The sequence below is a fragment of the Phyllostomus hastatus genome, unplaced genomic scaffold, assembly GCF_019186645.2.
Source record: "Phyllostomus hastatus isolate PE091 unplaced genomic scaffold, TTU_PhHast_1.1 phas_contig_137, whole genome shotgun sequence".
In the NCBI taxonomy this organism is placed as follows: domain Eukaryota; kingdom Metazoa; phylum Chordata; class Mammalia; order Chiroptera; family Phyllostomidae; genus Phyllostomus; species Phyllostomus hastatus.
Window position 1 is genome coordinate 20,533,797 of NW_025333583.1, and position 18,826 is coordinate 20,552,622.

The 18,826-nt window shown below is 33.5% G+C and overlaps 1 protein-coding gene across 1 annotated transcript in view; it reads right to left on the reverse strand.

Moving 5' to 3' along the window:
* Nucleotides 1–18,826, reverse strand: part of CARF (calcium responsive transcription factor) — a 49,076-nt gene that overhangs the window by 4,399 nt on the left and 25,851 nt on the right. Inside the window, exons 10-17 of the mRNA XM_045851245.1 lie at nucleotides 18,125–18,314; nucleotides 13,584–13,704; nucleotides 10,470–10,613; nucleotides 8,668–8,901; nucleotides 5,790–5,952; nucleotides 4,583–4,646; nucleotides 1,421–1,551; nucleotides 690–1,056 (exon numbers count right to left, since the gene is read on the reverse strand). Of these exons, the coding sequence (XP_045707201.1) occupies nucleotides 690–1,056; nucleotides 1,421–1,551; nucleotides 4,583–4,646; nucleotides 5,790–5,952; nucleotides 8,668–8,901; nucleotides 10,470–10,613; nucleotides 13,584–13,704; nucleotides 18,125–18,314 (1,414 nt within the window). The remainder of the gene's footprint in view (nucleotides 1–689; nucleotides 1,057–1,420; nucleotides 1,552–4,582; nucleotides 4,647–5,789; nucleotides 5,953–8,667; nucleotides 8,902–10,469; nucleotides 10,614–13,583; nucleotides 13,705–18,124; nucleotides 18,315–18,826) is intronic.

Here is an 18,826-nt window from a genome sequence, read left to right on the forward strand (position 1 = left end):
TCTCACACTTTTCCTTACCCAGAAGAAAGAGGAAAGATGTATGTTCTAAGGATAATTTCTATGAAGATTTTGCTCTTTAAAGCAAACTGCAAGTCTTTTCCCACAAAAGTGCCCCATCCAGAGCAACTGGTAGGGAAAGAAGTGACATAGGTCAAATAGTAGTTAACAATGTGTTACTATGTTGACTGGGTTCACTACAAAGTGAAGGTTAAGTAACAAAGTCATGTATTAAACTCAAGTCCCCAATTCTTACTAGTCCCCTTTTAATTTCCATGGAACTCAACACTTAAGTCAGTAACTTAAAATTTTTCTTTTAATTTTTATATCTGCCCACTTCATTCTATTTTCATTGTATGTATATTAATTTTTTCATAATAATCTTTACACTAAATAGTTTCTCTTTTCTTTCATTTTCTCATGCATTCTAAAATGATCTTTCTGATCTGATATCACCACAGATTTTCCATGTAATATTAGGTATAGAATGAATAATTACAATAGAGGAAAAATTAAGTTTATAAGTTACTAAAATTTACACTCATGAAAAATTTTCCCTTTTTCTCGTAGTTTTACTTGACTTATTAAAAAATTAGAAATCCACTGAGTAGAAATGATAGTTCTTTTCTATAGTGTAATAGTGATGATGGTCCATAAATTTTTTAAAAAATCATAACTTGATTTTAACTTACTAAGAGCTGGGTGGCTGTCTATAATCTGTATTGGAATGGTCTGCCCATTTCCCAACAGAATCCGATGAACACTTCCTTCCAGATTCTCTGCATCCTCAACATCTCCAACGTCCACCAGCTGATCCATTGCAATCAGATTTTGATCTGGTCCTGAAAGGTTACCCCCAGTAGAGGCAATATTGTTTTGGGTTAGGCATGTATCTGTTTGAAGGTTCTGACTCTGACCAAGCTGTAGAGAATTGTTATTCATTATAGCACTTCCTATTGAATCCAGAAGTCTTGAAGGACTGGAGGAGGGGTGGTTATTTACTGATATCAGAGCCGGTGATCCATCGGGAGAAGCGAATCTTGGTTGCAACTGTAAACCCTTTTAAACCAAAAAGAGTTACATCAAAATGTTTGAATTTACTATGTAAATTCTCATAGAATACATTATTCTTTTGATAAAAAATCAGAATAAAATATAGGAGTATAGTTAGTAACAAGTATTTAGTGAGGACAGAAACAAGAACTAAAGGAAAAGTAGTACAACTAAATTTTATTGCATGCATAGTCAACTCAAACATTTTCAAAACATGTTTAAATTATTATGTTAAATCAAGATATAAAAAGCTAGGATATTAATAATGAAAATACTTTGATCATTACTATAAGATCCCTAAGAGAAGAAGAGGGGTGATGGAAGAAGAAAGAAAAGGGCCTCAAATTTGGCTATTATACTGGATTTCTACCTGTAGTTGTGTGAATATTTTTGGCTGAAATGAAGAAAGTGAGGAGAGCAAGTGGGCTGGTTCTGGAGACAAAGAACTCCTTTTCCGATTTGTTTCCTCTTTAGTGGTAGTTGATTCTCCTGGTGAATTTCCTAAATTATATAAAAAATAAACTATTAAAACAAAAAAATTATGATTTCAAGGATACTACACTTTATTAAAACCCTAACTAAGAATCAGAATAAAAAATAAGGTCAAATGTTTGAAAAGACTTTAAGAAGTTACCTATCCATTATTTCCAGAACTTGGTATATAATCAGAATCCCTAGGGAAACTCTAAAAAAATATAAAACCCTAGGTTCAACCTCCACTAAATTTAATTCAGTATATCTACATTGGAGTATGAAATTATTATTTTTTTCATTAAAAGACTCTACATCTATAACTGTAATCAAGTTCATTTTCCATGCCATGATTCTGGATTATACTTAAATTTCTCTAGGATGGATTTAAGCAATGGCTTTTCTCTGTAACTTTCAACATGCTATTTAACCCAGTTGTTAAAGTTCAGTTTCCTCATCTGTAAAATGAGGACAATAAGAGACTTCCTCAAAAGACTACTGAGAGAATTAAACATCACTCTCACATTTCTTTGCTTCTTCATTCCTAATTGTCCTTCCACTTCACTCTGCTACTATTACTATGGTCATACCATGGACTACTCTACATCTAAAATCTCTAATTCAAACACCCCATTCTCTGCTCACCACCTCTTATTCTCCTAGGCATTTCGCTCAGGTACTCCACTACAATTGTTCTTCAACCTCATGTAAACCTCCAGTTATTTTTCTTAGGATAAAATTCTGTCCCCATCTAGCTTAGCATCCTGGGTTTGTAATTTTAGTCACATTCTTGGAAATATCCTAACCTCTGTTGCCTCTCTGTCCTTGGTCATAGCTACCTGGTAAAATCCTGGCTCTGGATGAAAATGGCTTCCACTTGCCTATACACGTGAAGCCAAATGCCACTGAAGAAGAAACTCATTGCTACTAACACCAACCCACGAACATCAACATTAACCTGTCACCTATATCTGACAACCTTACATTGTTTCTCTTACTTTATATAAGGAATAATATCTAATCTCCATTTTCCTAAACTCTTGGTCACCTTTCCTGAGATCTCTCATTCTTAGCACTCTTACTTAAAAAGAGAAGCTGTCAGATAGAAATCTCCTCAGTTTCCCATCACCAAAGCTATCAAGTACCCTCATCTTCATCTATTTCTCAGATTGCTCCTGTCTTGTCTGCCCTCAACCTCATACTCCCTTCATAGTGAACTTCTTGCAAAAGTGGTCCACATTGCCCTGGCTGTGTGGTTCAGTTGGCTGGAGCATCACCTTGTACCAAAAGGTTGCAAATTCAATTCCCAGTCGGAGTACATACCTAGGTTGCAGGTTCAATCCTCAGTTGGGGTGTGGGAGGTAACTGATCAATGTTTCCCTCTCTCTCTCTCTCTCTCTCTTCCCCTGCCCCCTCCCTCCCTCCTTCCCTCCTTTTCTCCCTAAAATCAATAAATATAACCTCTGGTGAGGATTTTTTAAGAACATATTTTTTAAAAAGTGGTCCACATTGTCTCTATTTCTTCACTCACTTCCCATTCACTCCTCAACCACCCCATATGGCTTCCTCCCAATCCACTCTATAGAAAGGGCTTTCATATGCAAGCTTTCCAAACCTGACCTCATGATCTTTTTTACTCTGCCCTGTGGCCACCAATACCTATTCTGATGTCAGTGCTGCTGAGCTCAGTAAATGCTACTATCTGTCAGTTGCTCATGGAAGAAATTCAGGAGTCATTCTAGATCATTCCCACTCTTTTACCTCTTGTATCTATTCACTCAATAACCAAGGCCCTTGAGTTCTTTTTACAGTAACTCTTAATTAAATCTTTCCAATTCTAATATAAATGGTACCACTATTGTTAAATGACTGTCACCTTTCAAATGGACAGCTGAAAGAGCCTCTTGAGCCTGTTTTGCTTATCCAGTCTTATCTCTAAGTTCCTTGAATATGACCAGCTCTTTCTTGCTTAGCCTTAGAACATGCTACTTCTTTGATGGACAAATTCCTATTCTTCAGTTCTTAGTTTAAAAGTCACTTTTTCAAGTGTCCCTTTCCTAGTCCCTGAACTAAGTTTTCACAATTTTGTTATTCCCACACAATTTTGCAAAACTATGTCATGGCACTTTTCCTAATAGTAATTAATTAGAATATATTTGTTTACTGTATTTTCCTCTTGCTAAACTTGAAAATTAAATGAAGAAACTTACGTTTTCTTTTTTATGCCCAGCATTTATCACAGTGAGTGAAATATGTTCAGAACAAATGAATAATGCTAAAGAATTTGAAAGTTATTCTATAGGCAGTGACTCAAAGGTTAATAAGCCAAAGAATAAAGAAATTATTGTATTGTACGTAGTTATTGATAAATTTATTCTAAAGCATTTATTTAGGTATCAACTTTTTAGCAAGCATTATGGCATGGACTAGGTATATTAATTTGAATAAAATATAATCCTTGCCCCTGAGGAGCTCAAGTCATAATGAAAGATACAGATGTGTAAACAAAAGGATACTATGTAAAATGAAGGAGTAAACACAAAAGAGTGAATATCTAACTTTATACAAGGGGTGAAGTTAAGAGTGCATGTAAAGCCAAAGAGATTATTATCTGAGTAGTGAGTGAAATTTGCCATGTAGAAGAGGAGAAAAGACATTTCCAGAAGAGAGAACAAAAGAAGAGAGAAATAAGATGGGCTACTGAGAGAACATAGGAGTAAGAACATAGGAACAAGCACATTTGAGAAAAAGCGAACAATAGAAAAGGAACAATAGTTCCTGATCACAGTATCTTAGGGTTATTACTATTGGAATTAGCCTAACTTTATAGTAAACTGTGCTAGTAATCAGACTAAAATTTCAATCATAAAGAAGCATAATGGCTAATTGTAAGAGGAAATTTAAATAGCTGGAATTATTTTGATAAATCTTAACATAGTTGTTCTTATCTCTTTGGACCATGGTTTTCTTATCCATAAAATTTGATTAGATAATATTTTAAATGTGTTCCAATTTTAACATTGTTTGATTTTATATTTTAAAGATATTTAAGATAACCTACCTTCTGCAAATGTAACTGTCACAGTCTCTCTGAGAATATTCCCGCTGTCTGAAGTCCACTGGAGCTAAAAAGGAAACATTCACTTCAGTAAAATATTTTAAACCATCAATACAACTGTCATATTTTATTTTCATAGTATAATTGTATTTTTTTCTATAATTACTCTCTTCACTTGTTCATATTCTCAATGCACAAGTATACTTCACTATTCAAATGCATTAGCTTCCCAAGTTCAGACAGCAAGACTTTGGATAGCAAGTGAAGGTGGCAAGGACCATTGCTTACTAAACCAATTTTCATTTCTGAATTTTGGATAGTAAATAATTAAGAGTTCTGGATAGCCCTGGCTGGTGTGGCTCAGTGGACTGAGTGTGGGCCTGTGAATCAAAGGGTTGCCAGTTTGATTCTCAGTCAGGGCACATACTTGAGTTGTGGGCCAGGGCCCTAGTAGGGGGCATGTGAGAGGCAACCACACATTGACATTTCTCTTCCTTTCTTTCTCTCTCCCTTCCATTCTCTCTAAGTATGAATAAACAAAACCTTAAAAAAAAAGTATTCTGGAGAGCAAAGAATAGTTGCTGTAGCATAATATGTATCTAAATCTATTCAGTTTCTGCATTTAGATAGTAAAAATGTGGAAAGCAAAATATATTGCTGCTGAGATTTTAATGCCATAACAGTACCTGCATTACAATTAGTAGTTTCTGGGTAATTATACTCATCTCTTCAGAACAGGAAAACGTCTCACAGAAATGATGAATATTCAGGGGGAAAATACCACAGTATGAGATAACACTAATAGCCATAGATGGCATATAGAACTAACATTATTACTTTGTTTATTCGAGTCTAAACTTTTCTTCTCTAAATGTACACATCTAAAGAGGATAAGATATACACAGCATGCAATCAATAAATACCTATTAAGTGACTAAGATATACTTTTTACAAATATAAACTATGTTGATTTTTAAATAAAGATAACCATTGTTATTATAAGTCAGAGTTGGAAATTCACTGGTTTTTCATGTGAGGGTAATTAAAAAAATTAGTCAAATCATCATTTAAGAATTCATAGTGTTTACATTTTAAGAAAAAAATACCCCTATTTTTCTTATATCATAGTTATTTACATGACCTAGCAGCAACCATCCCTATTAGTCCAAATAGTAATAGAAGCTAAGAAAGATTCTGTACTAAAACATACCGTTGCTGGAATAATCTCTGAGTTGTAAACATTATCTCCATTTCTCAAGGATTTTTGTACTTCATGGATGTGATTTTTTATATCATTTACAGTTGGAAAAAAGGATAAATTATGTCTTTCAGGTACCTCATCAGGTTTAAACAGCTCCCTTTCCACAAATTTTCTGTGGAGAATATGAAATGGAAAAAAAATAAGTAAATCTAGCAATTCACTTTAGATCACATGAGAGATGGTTCTCTTTTAGCATAAACTTGTGTAAACATGGTTTACACCTTTGCAAGTAGTTCACATATTTCATCTTTTAAATTTTTTCCATACATTAAATCATAGAATTCATGCAAATTAAAGAAATGTAGTATTTACATTGGTTAAACAACTGTGTATCTTAGAGTGAGCTTTAGAGTTTTATGAATTTAAAGGAACCACTATTTTCCCTTTTTTTATTCTCACCCAGCACTTTTTATTGCTTTTAGAGAGGAAGGGAGAGAGAGAAGCATCAATATGAGAGAGAAGCATCAATTAGTTGCCTTCAGAATGCTCTGGACTAGAGATCGCACAAGCCTGGACAGAGGATGGTACTTGTCTGGACCAGGGGTTGAACCTGTAACCCTTTGGTTACCCAATGATGCTCCAACCAACTGAGCTATACCAGCCAGGGCAAAGGAATCATTATTTTCCATTTAAGTATATTTTTGAATGTTTACTAGGTTAGGCACTATACATCAAGTATCTCCCTTAAGCCTTACTATAATCCTCTGAGGTACAATTAGCATTCCCACTTTACAGGTAAGAGAACTGAGTGCTGCCAAAGTTATGTAATCTGCCCAAAATTATAACCTGGAAAGTAAGAGAGCTTGGGCCTATACTCAGGTTATCTGCATAAATATTGTTATATTCCTTCCAAAAGGCATCAATTAATATCATATAAAGTATAATCAGCTTACCCTGGCCAGGTGGTTCGGTTGCCTGGAGTGTTGTCCCCTATACCAAATGGTTGCGTATTTGAGCCCTGGTGGAGCATGTTTGGGAGGCAACTGATTGACATCACTCCCTCACATCAATGTTTCTCTCTCTCTCTCTCCCCCCCATCTCCCTCTCTTAGTCTCTCTCTCTCTCTGCCTTCTTCTCTCTCTAAAATCAATAAAAGCATACTCTCAGGTGAGGATTAAAAAAACTTTTGAGGCAGGGGAGAGCAATGGGGGAAAATTAGGACCACTATAATAAAACAATAATTTTTAAAAGAACAAAAAAAGAATTTAAAAATTAAAGATTTTATTTTACCTTAAACATTTTTTTGAAAAATATGATCTGCTTGCACTTTACAAGTATACAAAAGACAGAAATAGAAGGCAGTGTTGCCACACAACTGTATAAAAATGGATACATAAAAGAAATTATGAAGTTATATATATAAATAGAATATATATACTATATATATAGCATTACATTCAGTAGACTGTAGAACAGAGCTGTATTATATCCCTGTTCTTAAGATTCAGGTTTAGTAAATAGTGGATGGCTTTAGCAAATTCTGGTTCTAGTCTAACAATATCTCAATGGAAATATAAAATGTTTAAGAAATCGCATAAATAAAAAAGTAATATATTAATTAAGAAATAATTCATGAAGCCCTAGCTAGTGTGGCTCAGTTGTTTGGAGCAACATCCTATAAACTGAAAAGTCTCAGGTTCAATTTCTGGTCAGGCTCATGTCTAGGTTGCAGATTCAGTCCCCAGTCAGGGCACATATGACAGGCAACTGATTGATGTTTCTCTCTTGCATCCACGTTTCTCTCCTTCTCTTTCTCTCCCTCCTTTCCCCTCTCTATAAAATCAGTAAGCATGTCCTTGAGTGAGATTAAAAAAAAAAGGAAAAAGAATTCATGGAAATACTCATTGTGTTATTCAGATCAGACTATGCAATAACCAGTACAAACAATGTCAGTTAGGTCCCAGAAATAACAGCAACAAGCATAGGCTGTAGAGTCAGACCTAAATTTCAGTTCTGCCTCTACTTCTTAAGCTAGTTATTTAACCTCTGAGTCTCCATTTTCTCAGCTGCAGGTCAGGGACAAATATATGAACTTTATAGTCATAAGAATAAATGAGGTCATGCATATAAGGTGCCTAGTACAATACCTGGTACACACTGACTACATGACAATAATAGTTAATTTAATTATTATATCCTGAGTATCAATAAAATTAGTCCAGACTGCTACATAAGAGATTTCATTAGCCAAAGAACTATCTACATTCTTTTGTTGTAACAAAATGTAATTGTATTTCAAATAGCTTCTAATAAGTACCTCGGCCTAGAGATTTTAAAATCTTTGGTTCTGCATAGATGTTTTTCTGCAAAGGTATCTATTATATAATTCAATTCATATGCCACTTAGATATAGTTCAATTTGGCAAACCTGAATATGGAATATCTTAACTGAGTAAGTCAAATCATTACATGGCTTGTCAAGCATCTGCTGGAAAATAATCAGCTAATATTAAGATTTAAAAAAATATTTTATTTATGTATTTTTAGAGAGAAGGGAAGGGAGGGGGAAAGAGAGGAAGAGAAACATCCATGTGCGAGAGAAACATCAGTCAGCTGCTTCTCACACACTCCCAACAGGGTTTTGCATGTCCCCAAAGGGGCACCTGTCCCAAACCCAGGCATGTGCCCTGAGTGGGAATCAACTTACTACCTTTCGGTTTGTGGGATGATGCCCAACCCACTGAGTCACACCAGTCAGGGCAATAAATAAGATTTTAATAAATTAATATATATTCCTTATCTACTTGAATTGCCTATATCCCAGAAAATGTTTATAATGTTAATATTTAAAGTAACAAAAATGAAAAACAATTTGTTTCTACTGTACCTTAGCTGTTTCCTTACTGCGTACACTTGTTCTATTCCCTGTGATACTAATTCTTGAATCTTATGTGCTACTTGAGGATGTAGACGTGAGGGTAATGTACAATTCTCATCTCTAACTGTAGTTTCCTCTTCTTCAAGAGAGGGCACAGGAAAAGGGGAGGGTGACAAAGGGAGGGAAGGAGGCTCTAATTCATGATACTGATGAGCTTGCTGTGTAGGTAACTGCACATACCACCTGACAAGAGAAAATATTTAAAATTATATTACTAGACAAAGGTAAGAATCATAATTACCTATGTTAATACTCATTAAGAGAAGGTATAATCTTTTAAGAAAAAATTGTATATCATATCATATTGAATACAAATTCAAAATGTTCTCTGCTTAACTCTTCTAAGATTGGCTTTAAACCCAATTAAATACAAATCTTTTTTTTTAAACAGATTTTTTACTATGGCCCAAACATTAAGGAGAGTAGAGGATTTAAGTATATATGGAAATGGTATTTTAAATCTCATACTAAGTAAATTTCATCTCAGAATAATGACTTTTTACATCATCTTTTGAAATGTATATTTGCCCATTCTTCTACCACTTTGTTCCCAGATTCCAGCTTCTGTGTTGCACCTATTATCCTTCCAACCGAAGAGGGGATATAATTCAGCATATCAAGACTGAGCTATGTGGGAGCATCTTCTCTGACAGGAGCCCAGCAAACTGTCTCTAGAGCGCTGCAGCTCCTGTTATGCCAATGAGCAAGACAATGAACTAAAAGACAAATACAGGTCTCTCGTACAGTAGGGCACTGCAAAAAAACTAATGCTAAGAAAATAAATTGATCTACTAGAATACTGTTTTAATATATTTATGCAAGATGCTTCAATGACAGATGTTGCATGAAATGGAGCCTACATAAAAATTATATGCAATGTTCTCCAAACTAAATGATCTAATTATTGACTCTACTCATTTTTCATTTATATGAAAGCTTTTTTTTAAGATCACACACAAACTAAAAGTCCATACTCTTAACCCCATTATACAATTGCAAATTCTTCACCTGGACTGGCACATAAAAGAAAGTAAGAAAGAAAGCTAATATTTTTTCTTATTTAAGACTTTAGGGAGACAAATATATGGTGATAGAAGGCAATTTGACTTTGGGTGGTGGGCCCACAATGCAAAATACAGACCGCATATCACAGAAATCTATACTTGAAACCTATATAATCTTATTAACCAATGTCATCCCAATAAATTTACTGAAAAATAAAATATTTTAAATGACTGTAGTATAAAAGATATAAAATGAAATTTTATGTAGGGATTCAAATTCATTTCTGGCTGCCACAACTAATCAAAGATGGGTTAAAAAATATTCAGGTGACTGCAAGTATGGCTCCTAGTAAATGTGTGAAACAAAGTACTAAATATATAGTGAAATGTGTTGCTAAAAATGTATTTGTCATTTCAGAAAAAAAACTTCAATATGGCACACAGAATTCTTTGGTCAGACTGGGCCAAGACATCTGGCTGATAAACTCAATGGCCTATACAGTGGCAAATTATTTAATACCTAGGGAACTACTAGTGAGAGATCCACCTTATAAAAAACATTTCTTTTTAAAAAATTTTTTCACTGTATTTTTTCATTACCATTTAACCCCCTTATACCACCCTTCCCCTATAAAAACAATTTCTTAAAATAATTAGAAACCATAATTGTAATTTTTCTTACAGAAGAAATTCTTGCAAATGGAACTAATTAATTTATAAAATAAAAGAGCTATACAAATGTCCTACCTAAGAACACCACCAGCATCTACCAAGTTCTTCTTTAGCATGTTAAAGGCTTTCTCTTGCTCCATTCGGATTATCTTCTTATCAATTTTGGGGTCTGTGGGAACTCTATATTCAGGAAACTTTTGTACCTTTTTAATGTAAATTCTTTTTATAAGAAAAAAAAAGATTTTTTCATTATATTGTAATCTTAAGAAAACCTAATTTATCAACCAGGACTTTATTGGAAGCATTAAAGTTTAGAAAAGAATTCCATTAATCTAGAAAGCTTTCAGAGGATTATGTAAAAGACATGCCATTTCTGAGTGCATCATAATACTTAACAAATTAACAATAATCATGACTTTAGTAAAAATATCTAAACATTTCTGGATATTCACATTTTTTTTCTGGATTTGCTGCTTCTCCATTCTCTTGAAAACCATAAACACCTCACACCTGGGTTACTTTAACAGCCTCCTTCTGGGCCTCTAGACATCCAATCTCAATACTAAAATCCACTTAATACATCAATGCCACAGTAATTCTTCACATATGTACTACTCTGCTAAAGAATCTATCTGCCCTTTAATCATGTAAAATTTCTTGGCAGCATTCAAGGCATTCCATGTGATTCTTTACCTAGCTTATCTACCTAGTCTTACTTTCAATTACTTCAAATATAAAATTGCTTTCCCTATGAAGTTTGTCATCTTAATGAAAGAATCATCCTTCCTCTTCTGATACTAAATATACAATCATGCCATATCTTCATTTATATAGTTTTCCTCGCCTACAATATCTTTCCTTTAATTCTCTATCTATCCAAATTCAATCTAAACTTCAGCATCCAGACTTTCTTAGCTAAGTATTTTCTTTGCTGTTAATGAGTTTGCATGGATATATTCCCTCTGAAGACAGTTAGGTAATCCATACTATACTATTATGTTCTCAGAAAGTTTTTGTTTACTGATCAACCCCAACATTTTAAGTTTCTCATGTTTAAATAAAACCTTACCCTTTTTTAGTCGCCCTCTTTCCCATGGCACCCAATGTAGTTGCAGGGTACAGAGCAGATACTCATAAAGTACTTACAGAATAATGAAGAATAAAATTTTCTTCACATATAGAGATTTTCTCCCGAGTCACATGTAAAGCTTTAGATTTATTATCATATGTAAAAATCAGTTGAAAACTCTGTTTCATGGTCAAGTTTAAACATGACCTAAAGTTAACTTGATCGGATTAAATATGAAAAGCCTTCTGAACTGGATTTAAAAATGAGAATGCTGAGGTCTGTGATTTAAGATATGATGTTAAAGTGTTTCAAAAATCAACTAAATCCAACCTTTACATATTTTTTAAATTTTATTGAACATGATAATATAAAACATTTGCAATGTCTGAAAAAAGAATATTATATAGGACGTTATAAAAACATTTTATTGGTTCACATTTTTCATTTTCACCCACAGCAATAATAACTCCATAGTCCTACACTATCTAAAACTTATACTATGTTGGTCTCATACATTGCTGCTATGACCACGATTGGTCAAAATTTCTCTAAAAAGCAACTTTCTAATACTTGTCAACCTTTAAAAAAAATAACCTTTCCCAGGCTGGCTGGTGTAGCTCAGTGGATTGAGCACGGGCTGGGAACCAGGCATCACAAGTTCAATTCCTAGTCAGGGCACATGCCTAGGTTGCAGGCCATGGCCCCCAGCAACCGCACACTGATGTTTCTCTATCTCTCTGTCTCTCTCTCTTCCTTCCCTTTCTAAAAGTAAATAAATAAAGTCTTAAAAAAATTTTTAAAATGTTAAAAAAAATAACCTTTTCCCTAGCAATAACATTTCAAGGAATTTATACTATTGATACACTTGCACAAGCATATAAATAGGTACAAAGTTATTGGGCTGGCTAAAAAGTTGATTGTTTCTTCTATACGATGGCTCTAGTAGTACATTTTTTCCATACAATAGCTCCAGTAGTGCTTAGTTGTCTTTAACTCATTTGATACAATTTTGTTAAATTGTATTGTGACAGCTGTCATTTCAGCCTGAATTTTCTAAAAAACTTGTCAAAATTCGTGAATTTGTGTGCAGCCACTTTAATACTGAAGATAAAAGAAAATACACAAATTTTCAGCATATCATGCTTTATTTTTCAAGAAAGGTAAAAACACAACTGAAACTCAAAAAAAAATATTTGTGTCATGTATGGAGAAGGCACTGTGACTGAATGAACGTGTCAAAAGTGGTTTGTGAAATTTCTTGGTACCATTGACATTTTAGCCAAATAATTTTTTGCTCCAGGGCTGTCTTAGGCACCAGAAGGTGTTTAGCAGAACCCCTGGCCTCTACCCACTAGAAACTGATAGTGGGAAATAGTCGACATACTCGAAATATCCAAATCAATAAAGTTATTGGTGAAAATGAAAAATGTATCTTTTATTTTACAGAAAAAACTAAATGGATTTTTTGGCCAACCCAATATTAACTGCAGCAATAATAAAGAAGTAAAGCCTACATGTCCATCATTATGGGCCTAATTAAGTAAATGGTAATTTGTCTATAGACTATCTTGTATGTCAACTATATTTCAATTTTAAAAATAAAATTTAAAAAATATTTAAAAAAGAAATGAGTGATTTTATCTACAGATATGGCAACTTTGAGATAGATGTGGAATGAATAAAGGCAAAGTGTAGTATATGTTATTACATTCATTATCACAGTAGCTATGAAGCTACTATGAAACTTAATAGCTGTGCATTAAGTAATCAAAATAGGCATTCAGAATGAAAATAAATCAATGTGGATTCATAGCACAAAAAAAGGTACACTACTACCTAAATTTTAAGAAAAGGAAATATGAATAAGCTTTACTGAGATCTTTTACAATTATGAGGGTAAAGGAGAATGTGTGTGGGTATGTGTGTGTATACGCATATACACAGAATATCTATGGAGGGTAACTCAAGAAACTGGCGAGAGTTGTTGCCTTAAAGGGAAAGTAGGGGTAAGAGGAAACTCAGATTTCACTGTGTATTTTTCTGGAGCTGCTTAAACTTTAAAACGTGTATATTAGCTATTCAAAAATAAATACTTAATAAGAAAAAAAAAGAAACCTTACCGGGCTGGACAAGTGGCTTTGTAGAGTTGACAAGACCTGCTTTCTTGCTCATTGATTTTTTTTAACTGGAAACCTTTTCTCCTTGGCCCATACTGACACTCCATTACCACGGCTCTACTCCCTGTGGGCCAAAACCAACTATTGGTATTAAATCAAGAATCCATCTGTTTTGGATACTAAATTAGAAATAACTTGGTGGTAGCAATGTTAAAATCTGTATTTTCATTAAAGAACTTTAGAGAAAGAAAACAGCAATAAATCTTACTAAAATAAAATGTACAAACAAGCCCCGATTGGTGTGGCTCAGTGGGTTGGGCATTGTCTTACAAACCGAAAGGTTGCCACTTTGATTCCCAGTCAGGGCACATGATGGGTTATGGCCTGGTCTCTGGGTGTGGCACATGTGATAGACAACCCATCAGTGTTTCTCTCATACACTGATGTTTCTCTACCTCTCTTTCTCCCTCCCTTCCCCTCTCTCTAAAACTAAATAATTAAAATCTTTTAAAAATAAAGTTCATTGTAATATTTACCAAATATACCACATGTTAAAGAAATGAGTAAATACTACATTTACTGAATGTCAACTGGTATTTACATACATGGTTTTATTAACAAAATTTACCATTTTATAAATAGAAATTAATATATGCTACATTTGTTAATAAATATTAGTATCATTTAAAATTTTATTTCCTTTTATAATTATTTCCTTTTTCCTATTTGGGCTGTTAGGACAATATGATAACTGGTCACTAAAATGGCCCCCAATGATCCCTGCCTCCCAGTACTCATGTCCTTGTGTAATTCCCTTCCCTTGAACATGGCTAGACTTATTAACTTACTTCTAATGAATATAGCTGAATTGATAGGATGTTATTTTGATAATAGATTATAAAAAAAAGTGTGACTTCTGTCTTAGGTAACCTCTTGCCCTTGTTTGGACTGCTCTCTCCAGGAAAAACCACCTGTCAAGTAATAAGTCAGCCAGGTGCAGAGGGCCACATGGCAAAGAGTCAAGTCTGCCAACAGCCCCACAAGTGAGCTTGGAAGCAGATACACCCCTGTCCAGCTCACACGTTAGCTGCAGTCTTGTGAGAGAACCTGAGGCAGATAATCCACTCTTGGATTCCTGATGCACAAAAACTATGAGGTAATAAATGTTTGTTGTTTTCCGTCACCAAGTTTGGGGTAATTTGTTACGCAGCAATAGATAATACAAATAAGTAGAAGTGAAAACTATGCAGTTTAGATTTTAAGTTGAATATTTTATACTAGGGTACAGAAAACTTCTAAAATATAAAACTGAAAGTACAAATCATAACTTAAAATGTTGATAAAACTGATATTAAAATGTAAAATTTGTGCCCTGGCTCAATGGATTGAGTGCTAGCCTGTGAACTGAAAGGTCACCAGTTCGATTCCCAGTCTGGGCGCATGCTAGGGTTGCCAGCCAGATCCCCAGCTGGGAGCATATGAGAGGCAACTGATCAAAGTATCTCTTGAACATCAATACTTCTCTCCCTCTCTTTCTCCTCCCTTCCCCTTTCTCTAAAAATAAATAAAACCTTTAATTTAAAAAAGTATAAATCGTGTACTTAAAAGATACCATAAATAAAAATGACAATAGCAATTTGAAACAGTATTTTATGATACACGTAACAAAAGATAAAAAAAACACAAATAATTTTTTTTTAAAAATAAAGAAATGATCAAACAGAAAAATGGGCAAAGGCTATAAACAAGCAATTCAGAAAGAAAAAATGGATGGTAAATGAAAAAATAAAAAGTTGTTCAACCTCACTAGTAAAGAGGGAAATACAAATTGAAACAATAGTAAAATATTATCTCACATTCTTCAGATTGACAATAATAAAAATAATTGACATATTCTACAACAACTGACTCTCCTGATCAATTTTAACATTATTAAAAGGTGTTACACATAGATAGCAATAAGAACCTAGCAATAAGTACACAGAACCTATGAGGTATTCTTGCAAAATACTTTTATGAAGATTATATCTTCATTTAGTCAAGCCTCTTAGATTTAGCAGTTTACAGGAAGTACAGGAGATAAAAGAGCATGTTAACCTACATGACAGAGCTGGAATCAGCAAAATGCAGAATGTGGCAAACTCTACATGACAAACTATCTGAAGAAAATAGAATAGAAAGTTTTAGATGAAAATAGAGTTAAGAGATATATTAACCAAATATAATTTGTGAACTTTGTTTGGATGTGAATTTGAACAAACCTATAGAAAAAGAATTATGAGATAAGTGGAAGAATATGAATATTGGACATTTTGACATTAAGAAATTATTGTTAATTCTTTTAAAGTGTGATAATGGGATTCTCGTTATATTGTGCATATATATACATATACATATACATATATAGAAAGAGACAGACAGAGTCCTTATCTCTTTAGTTGTAGATGAAGTGACAGATCTGGAATTTACTATAAAATCATCTTGGGAGTGGAGAATGAGGAAGTGGGATATAGATGAGACAATATTGACCACATGCTGATAGTTGTTGAAACTGGATGATAGATACATGGAGTCATAGGATTTCAAATATTATTACTACTACTTTGATATACATATGAAAATGTTCAGAATATAAAGATTTTTAAAAGAATGACAATGCTAAGTCATACAGTGAATGTGAGAAAGGGAAAATTTTTTTTAAAGTTCTACTTTTTTTGAGAGAGATTTTAATGAAGTTCTCTCTTTGCTTTGTTTTTTTTAGATTTTATTTATTTATTTCTAGAGAGGGAAGGGAGGGAGGGAGGGGGAGAGAGAGAGAGAGGGAGAGAGAGAGAGAGAGAGAGAGAGAGAGAGAGAGAGAGAGAAACATTAATGTGCGGTTGCTGGGGGCCATGGCCTGCAACCCAGGCATGTGCCTTGCAGGTTTGATTAACCTGCAATGCTTTGGTTTGCAGCCCGCGCCCAATCCACTGAGCTATGCCAGCCAGGGCAGAAAGGGAAAATTTCAAACATCACTGAAAAAAGTAAAACTGGTACAGGTCATCAATTCTTTGTGTATATTTCTGAATCTAAAAAGCTCAAAAAACAAAAACTTTTTGAACTCATGTACCTGTAAAACCTGACCTGAACTTTAGGAGGTCATTTATAGTCTTGATTTATTCCTTAGTGTTGAATATCCATAAAATATTACTTGTTCGATCATATGTTACTGTCTACAGAATACATGCTAGAAGTATTTTATAACATTATTTTATTATAGTCCAAAAATTTGGAATTCTAACACACACCTGGACAAAAAATTTTAGAGAAGGAATTTTTGAACCTGCACAACCATTTCCGTGAACTATTTGAAAGAATTGTATAAAGATGAAATAGGCATGATTCACAACATGGTAATTCCATCTTAACACATATACATTAAAAAAAGTAATTACATATTTTCAACAGAAAATATATATTGTAGGCCTCTGACTATAGCATTCTTTGTGATACTGAAAAGTTGGAGACAACCTAAGTGATTATTTATAAAAAAATAATTGTGGTTTGGTCATATGCTGGACTGTTACATAATTAAATTGAGTTAACTGGGGGTCAGTGAAATTTTATATAATAATGTCTGCAGCTTACTATTTATGTATATTTTTAAATATGCAATAAACAAAATGTATTATTAAAAATACAAACATGTATGGTAACATAAAAACAAACTAAAAAGACACACACCAAATTCATGTAGTATCTGCTTGTGAAGAGGTAAGAAAGGGATTAGAACTAGGGAGGTGAAAAATGTTCCATTTCTTTTATAGAATATTGATAAACCTGAGTAGAAGAAGTTACATTTGTCTTCCTCTATTCTCTTTACCCTCAGAGGTCCAGGATGAGGCTGCAACTCTTCCAGTTGAATAGTACCTGAATAATCCTGAAGTAAATCACTTATTTTAGGTTCTGTGGGATCTGACTAGCCCTAGGGTGAATCTCTGGGAATTCTTTGAAACTATATTGCTTTAGTAAACACCAGTGTTTGAGAATACTGTATATAATATACCTGATGCTTGAGAACCCTAATATTAAAATTCTAAATAATTCCTGATTGTATGCAACTTTTATAAAGTAACTTAAGAATTATAAGCTATATGAAATGGACACAAATTTGTACCACAAGACAAATCAAGAAAGAAGGAGAATCTGTCTAGAATGGATGAAAAGACAAAGACAAAACCCAAGAGATATACATATTTAAAATAATAAAATTGCTTATTATTTAATTATTTAATTTGTATTAAGTAGTTCTACCTGGAATTTCAATATTTTTATTTTCTATTTTCAGCATAATATCTAGAGGAAGCATGATTTATTTAATACAATAAATGCAATTTTGCAACATAAAAACTGTCTTATTATTTTTTTTTAGTTTAATATACATTTTATCAATTAACATTCAGTTATCATCTACCAAAATGAAAATGAATCACCTTAGGAAAACCACAGTTTCACAATGGATCATGGCTACTGCTAAACCTTTTAAAATATTTCTTAAAATGTACCTGCATTGACAAATGGAATTCCATCATACGGGACATACTGGGATTTCCACATCAAACGTGTAGCTGGCTTGGCTGGGCTTGGAGACTGGCGGGTCCCCCAGACGCTCTGTGTTTGCTGTTTGTGAAATGTTAAAACACTTTCTAATTCAGTCTCACTTACACAGTAGCCCCGGTATGAATCTCCAATTTTCTGCATGTAGTAAAAATTAAATAATAAAATTATTAGCAAATATGTTTCATAGTACAAAAAATTTAATGAAGTGATTGTCCAAGGTGAAAGACTCCTCAGCTCTCAAAAGAGATGCCATTTCTCCCCTCAGATCAATGGTCTATTACAACCAGTGGATCTTTTCTGAATTCAACCAGCTTCATCAAATAGACATTGTCTAGGTATTTGTTTGAGAATGCCAAATTCACTGTCACAATGACTTCATCAAAATCTTATTTGAGACTAATAATACTTAGGGAAGATAGCTTGAGGAACATATCGTATATCCATTCTTCCAGATACTTAAAATTCTACCCCGCATCTAACCAAATAAGCATAAAACTAGTCACAATGTACTAGTTCTCTGTGGGGATTCTTTACTGAAACTGATTTTGATAGGATACCATCCATCTATTTTGAAAACCTGTGAACATTGTAATGTATCTCATATAAAAATTATATAAAAGAATTTGTTCATTATATCAACCTTGTTT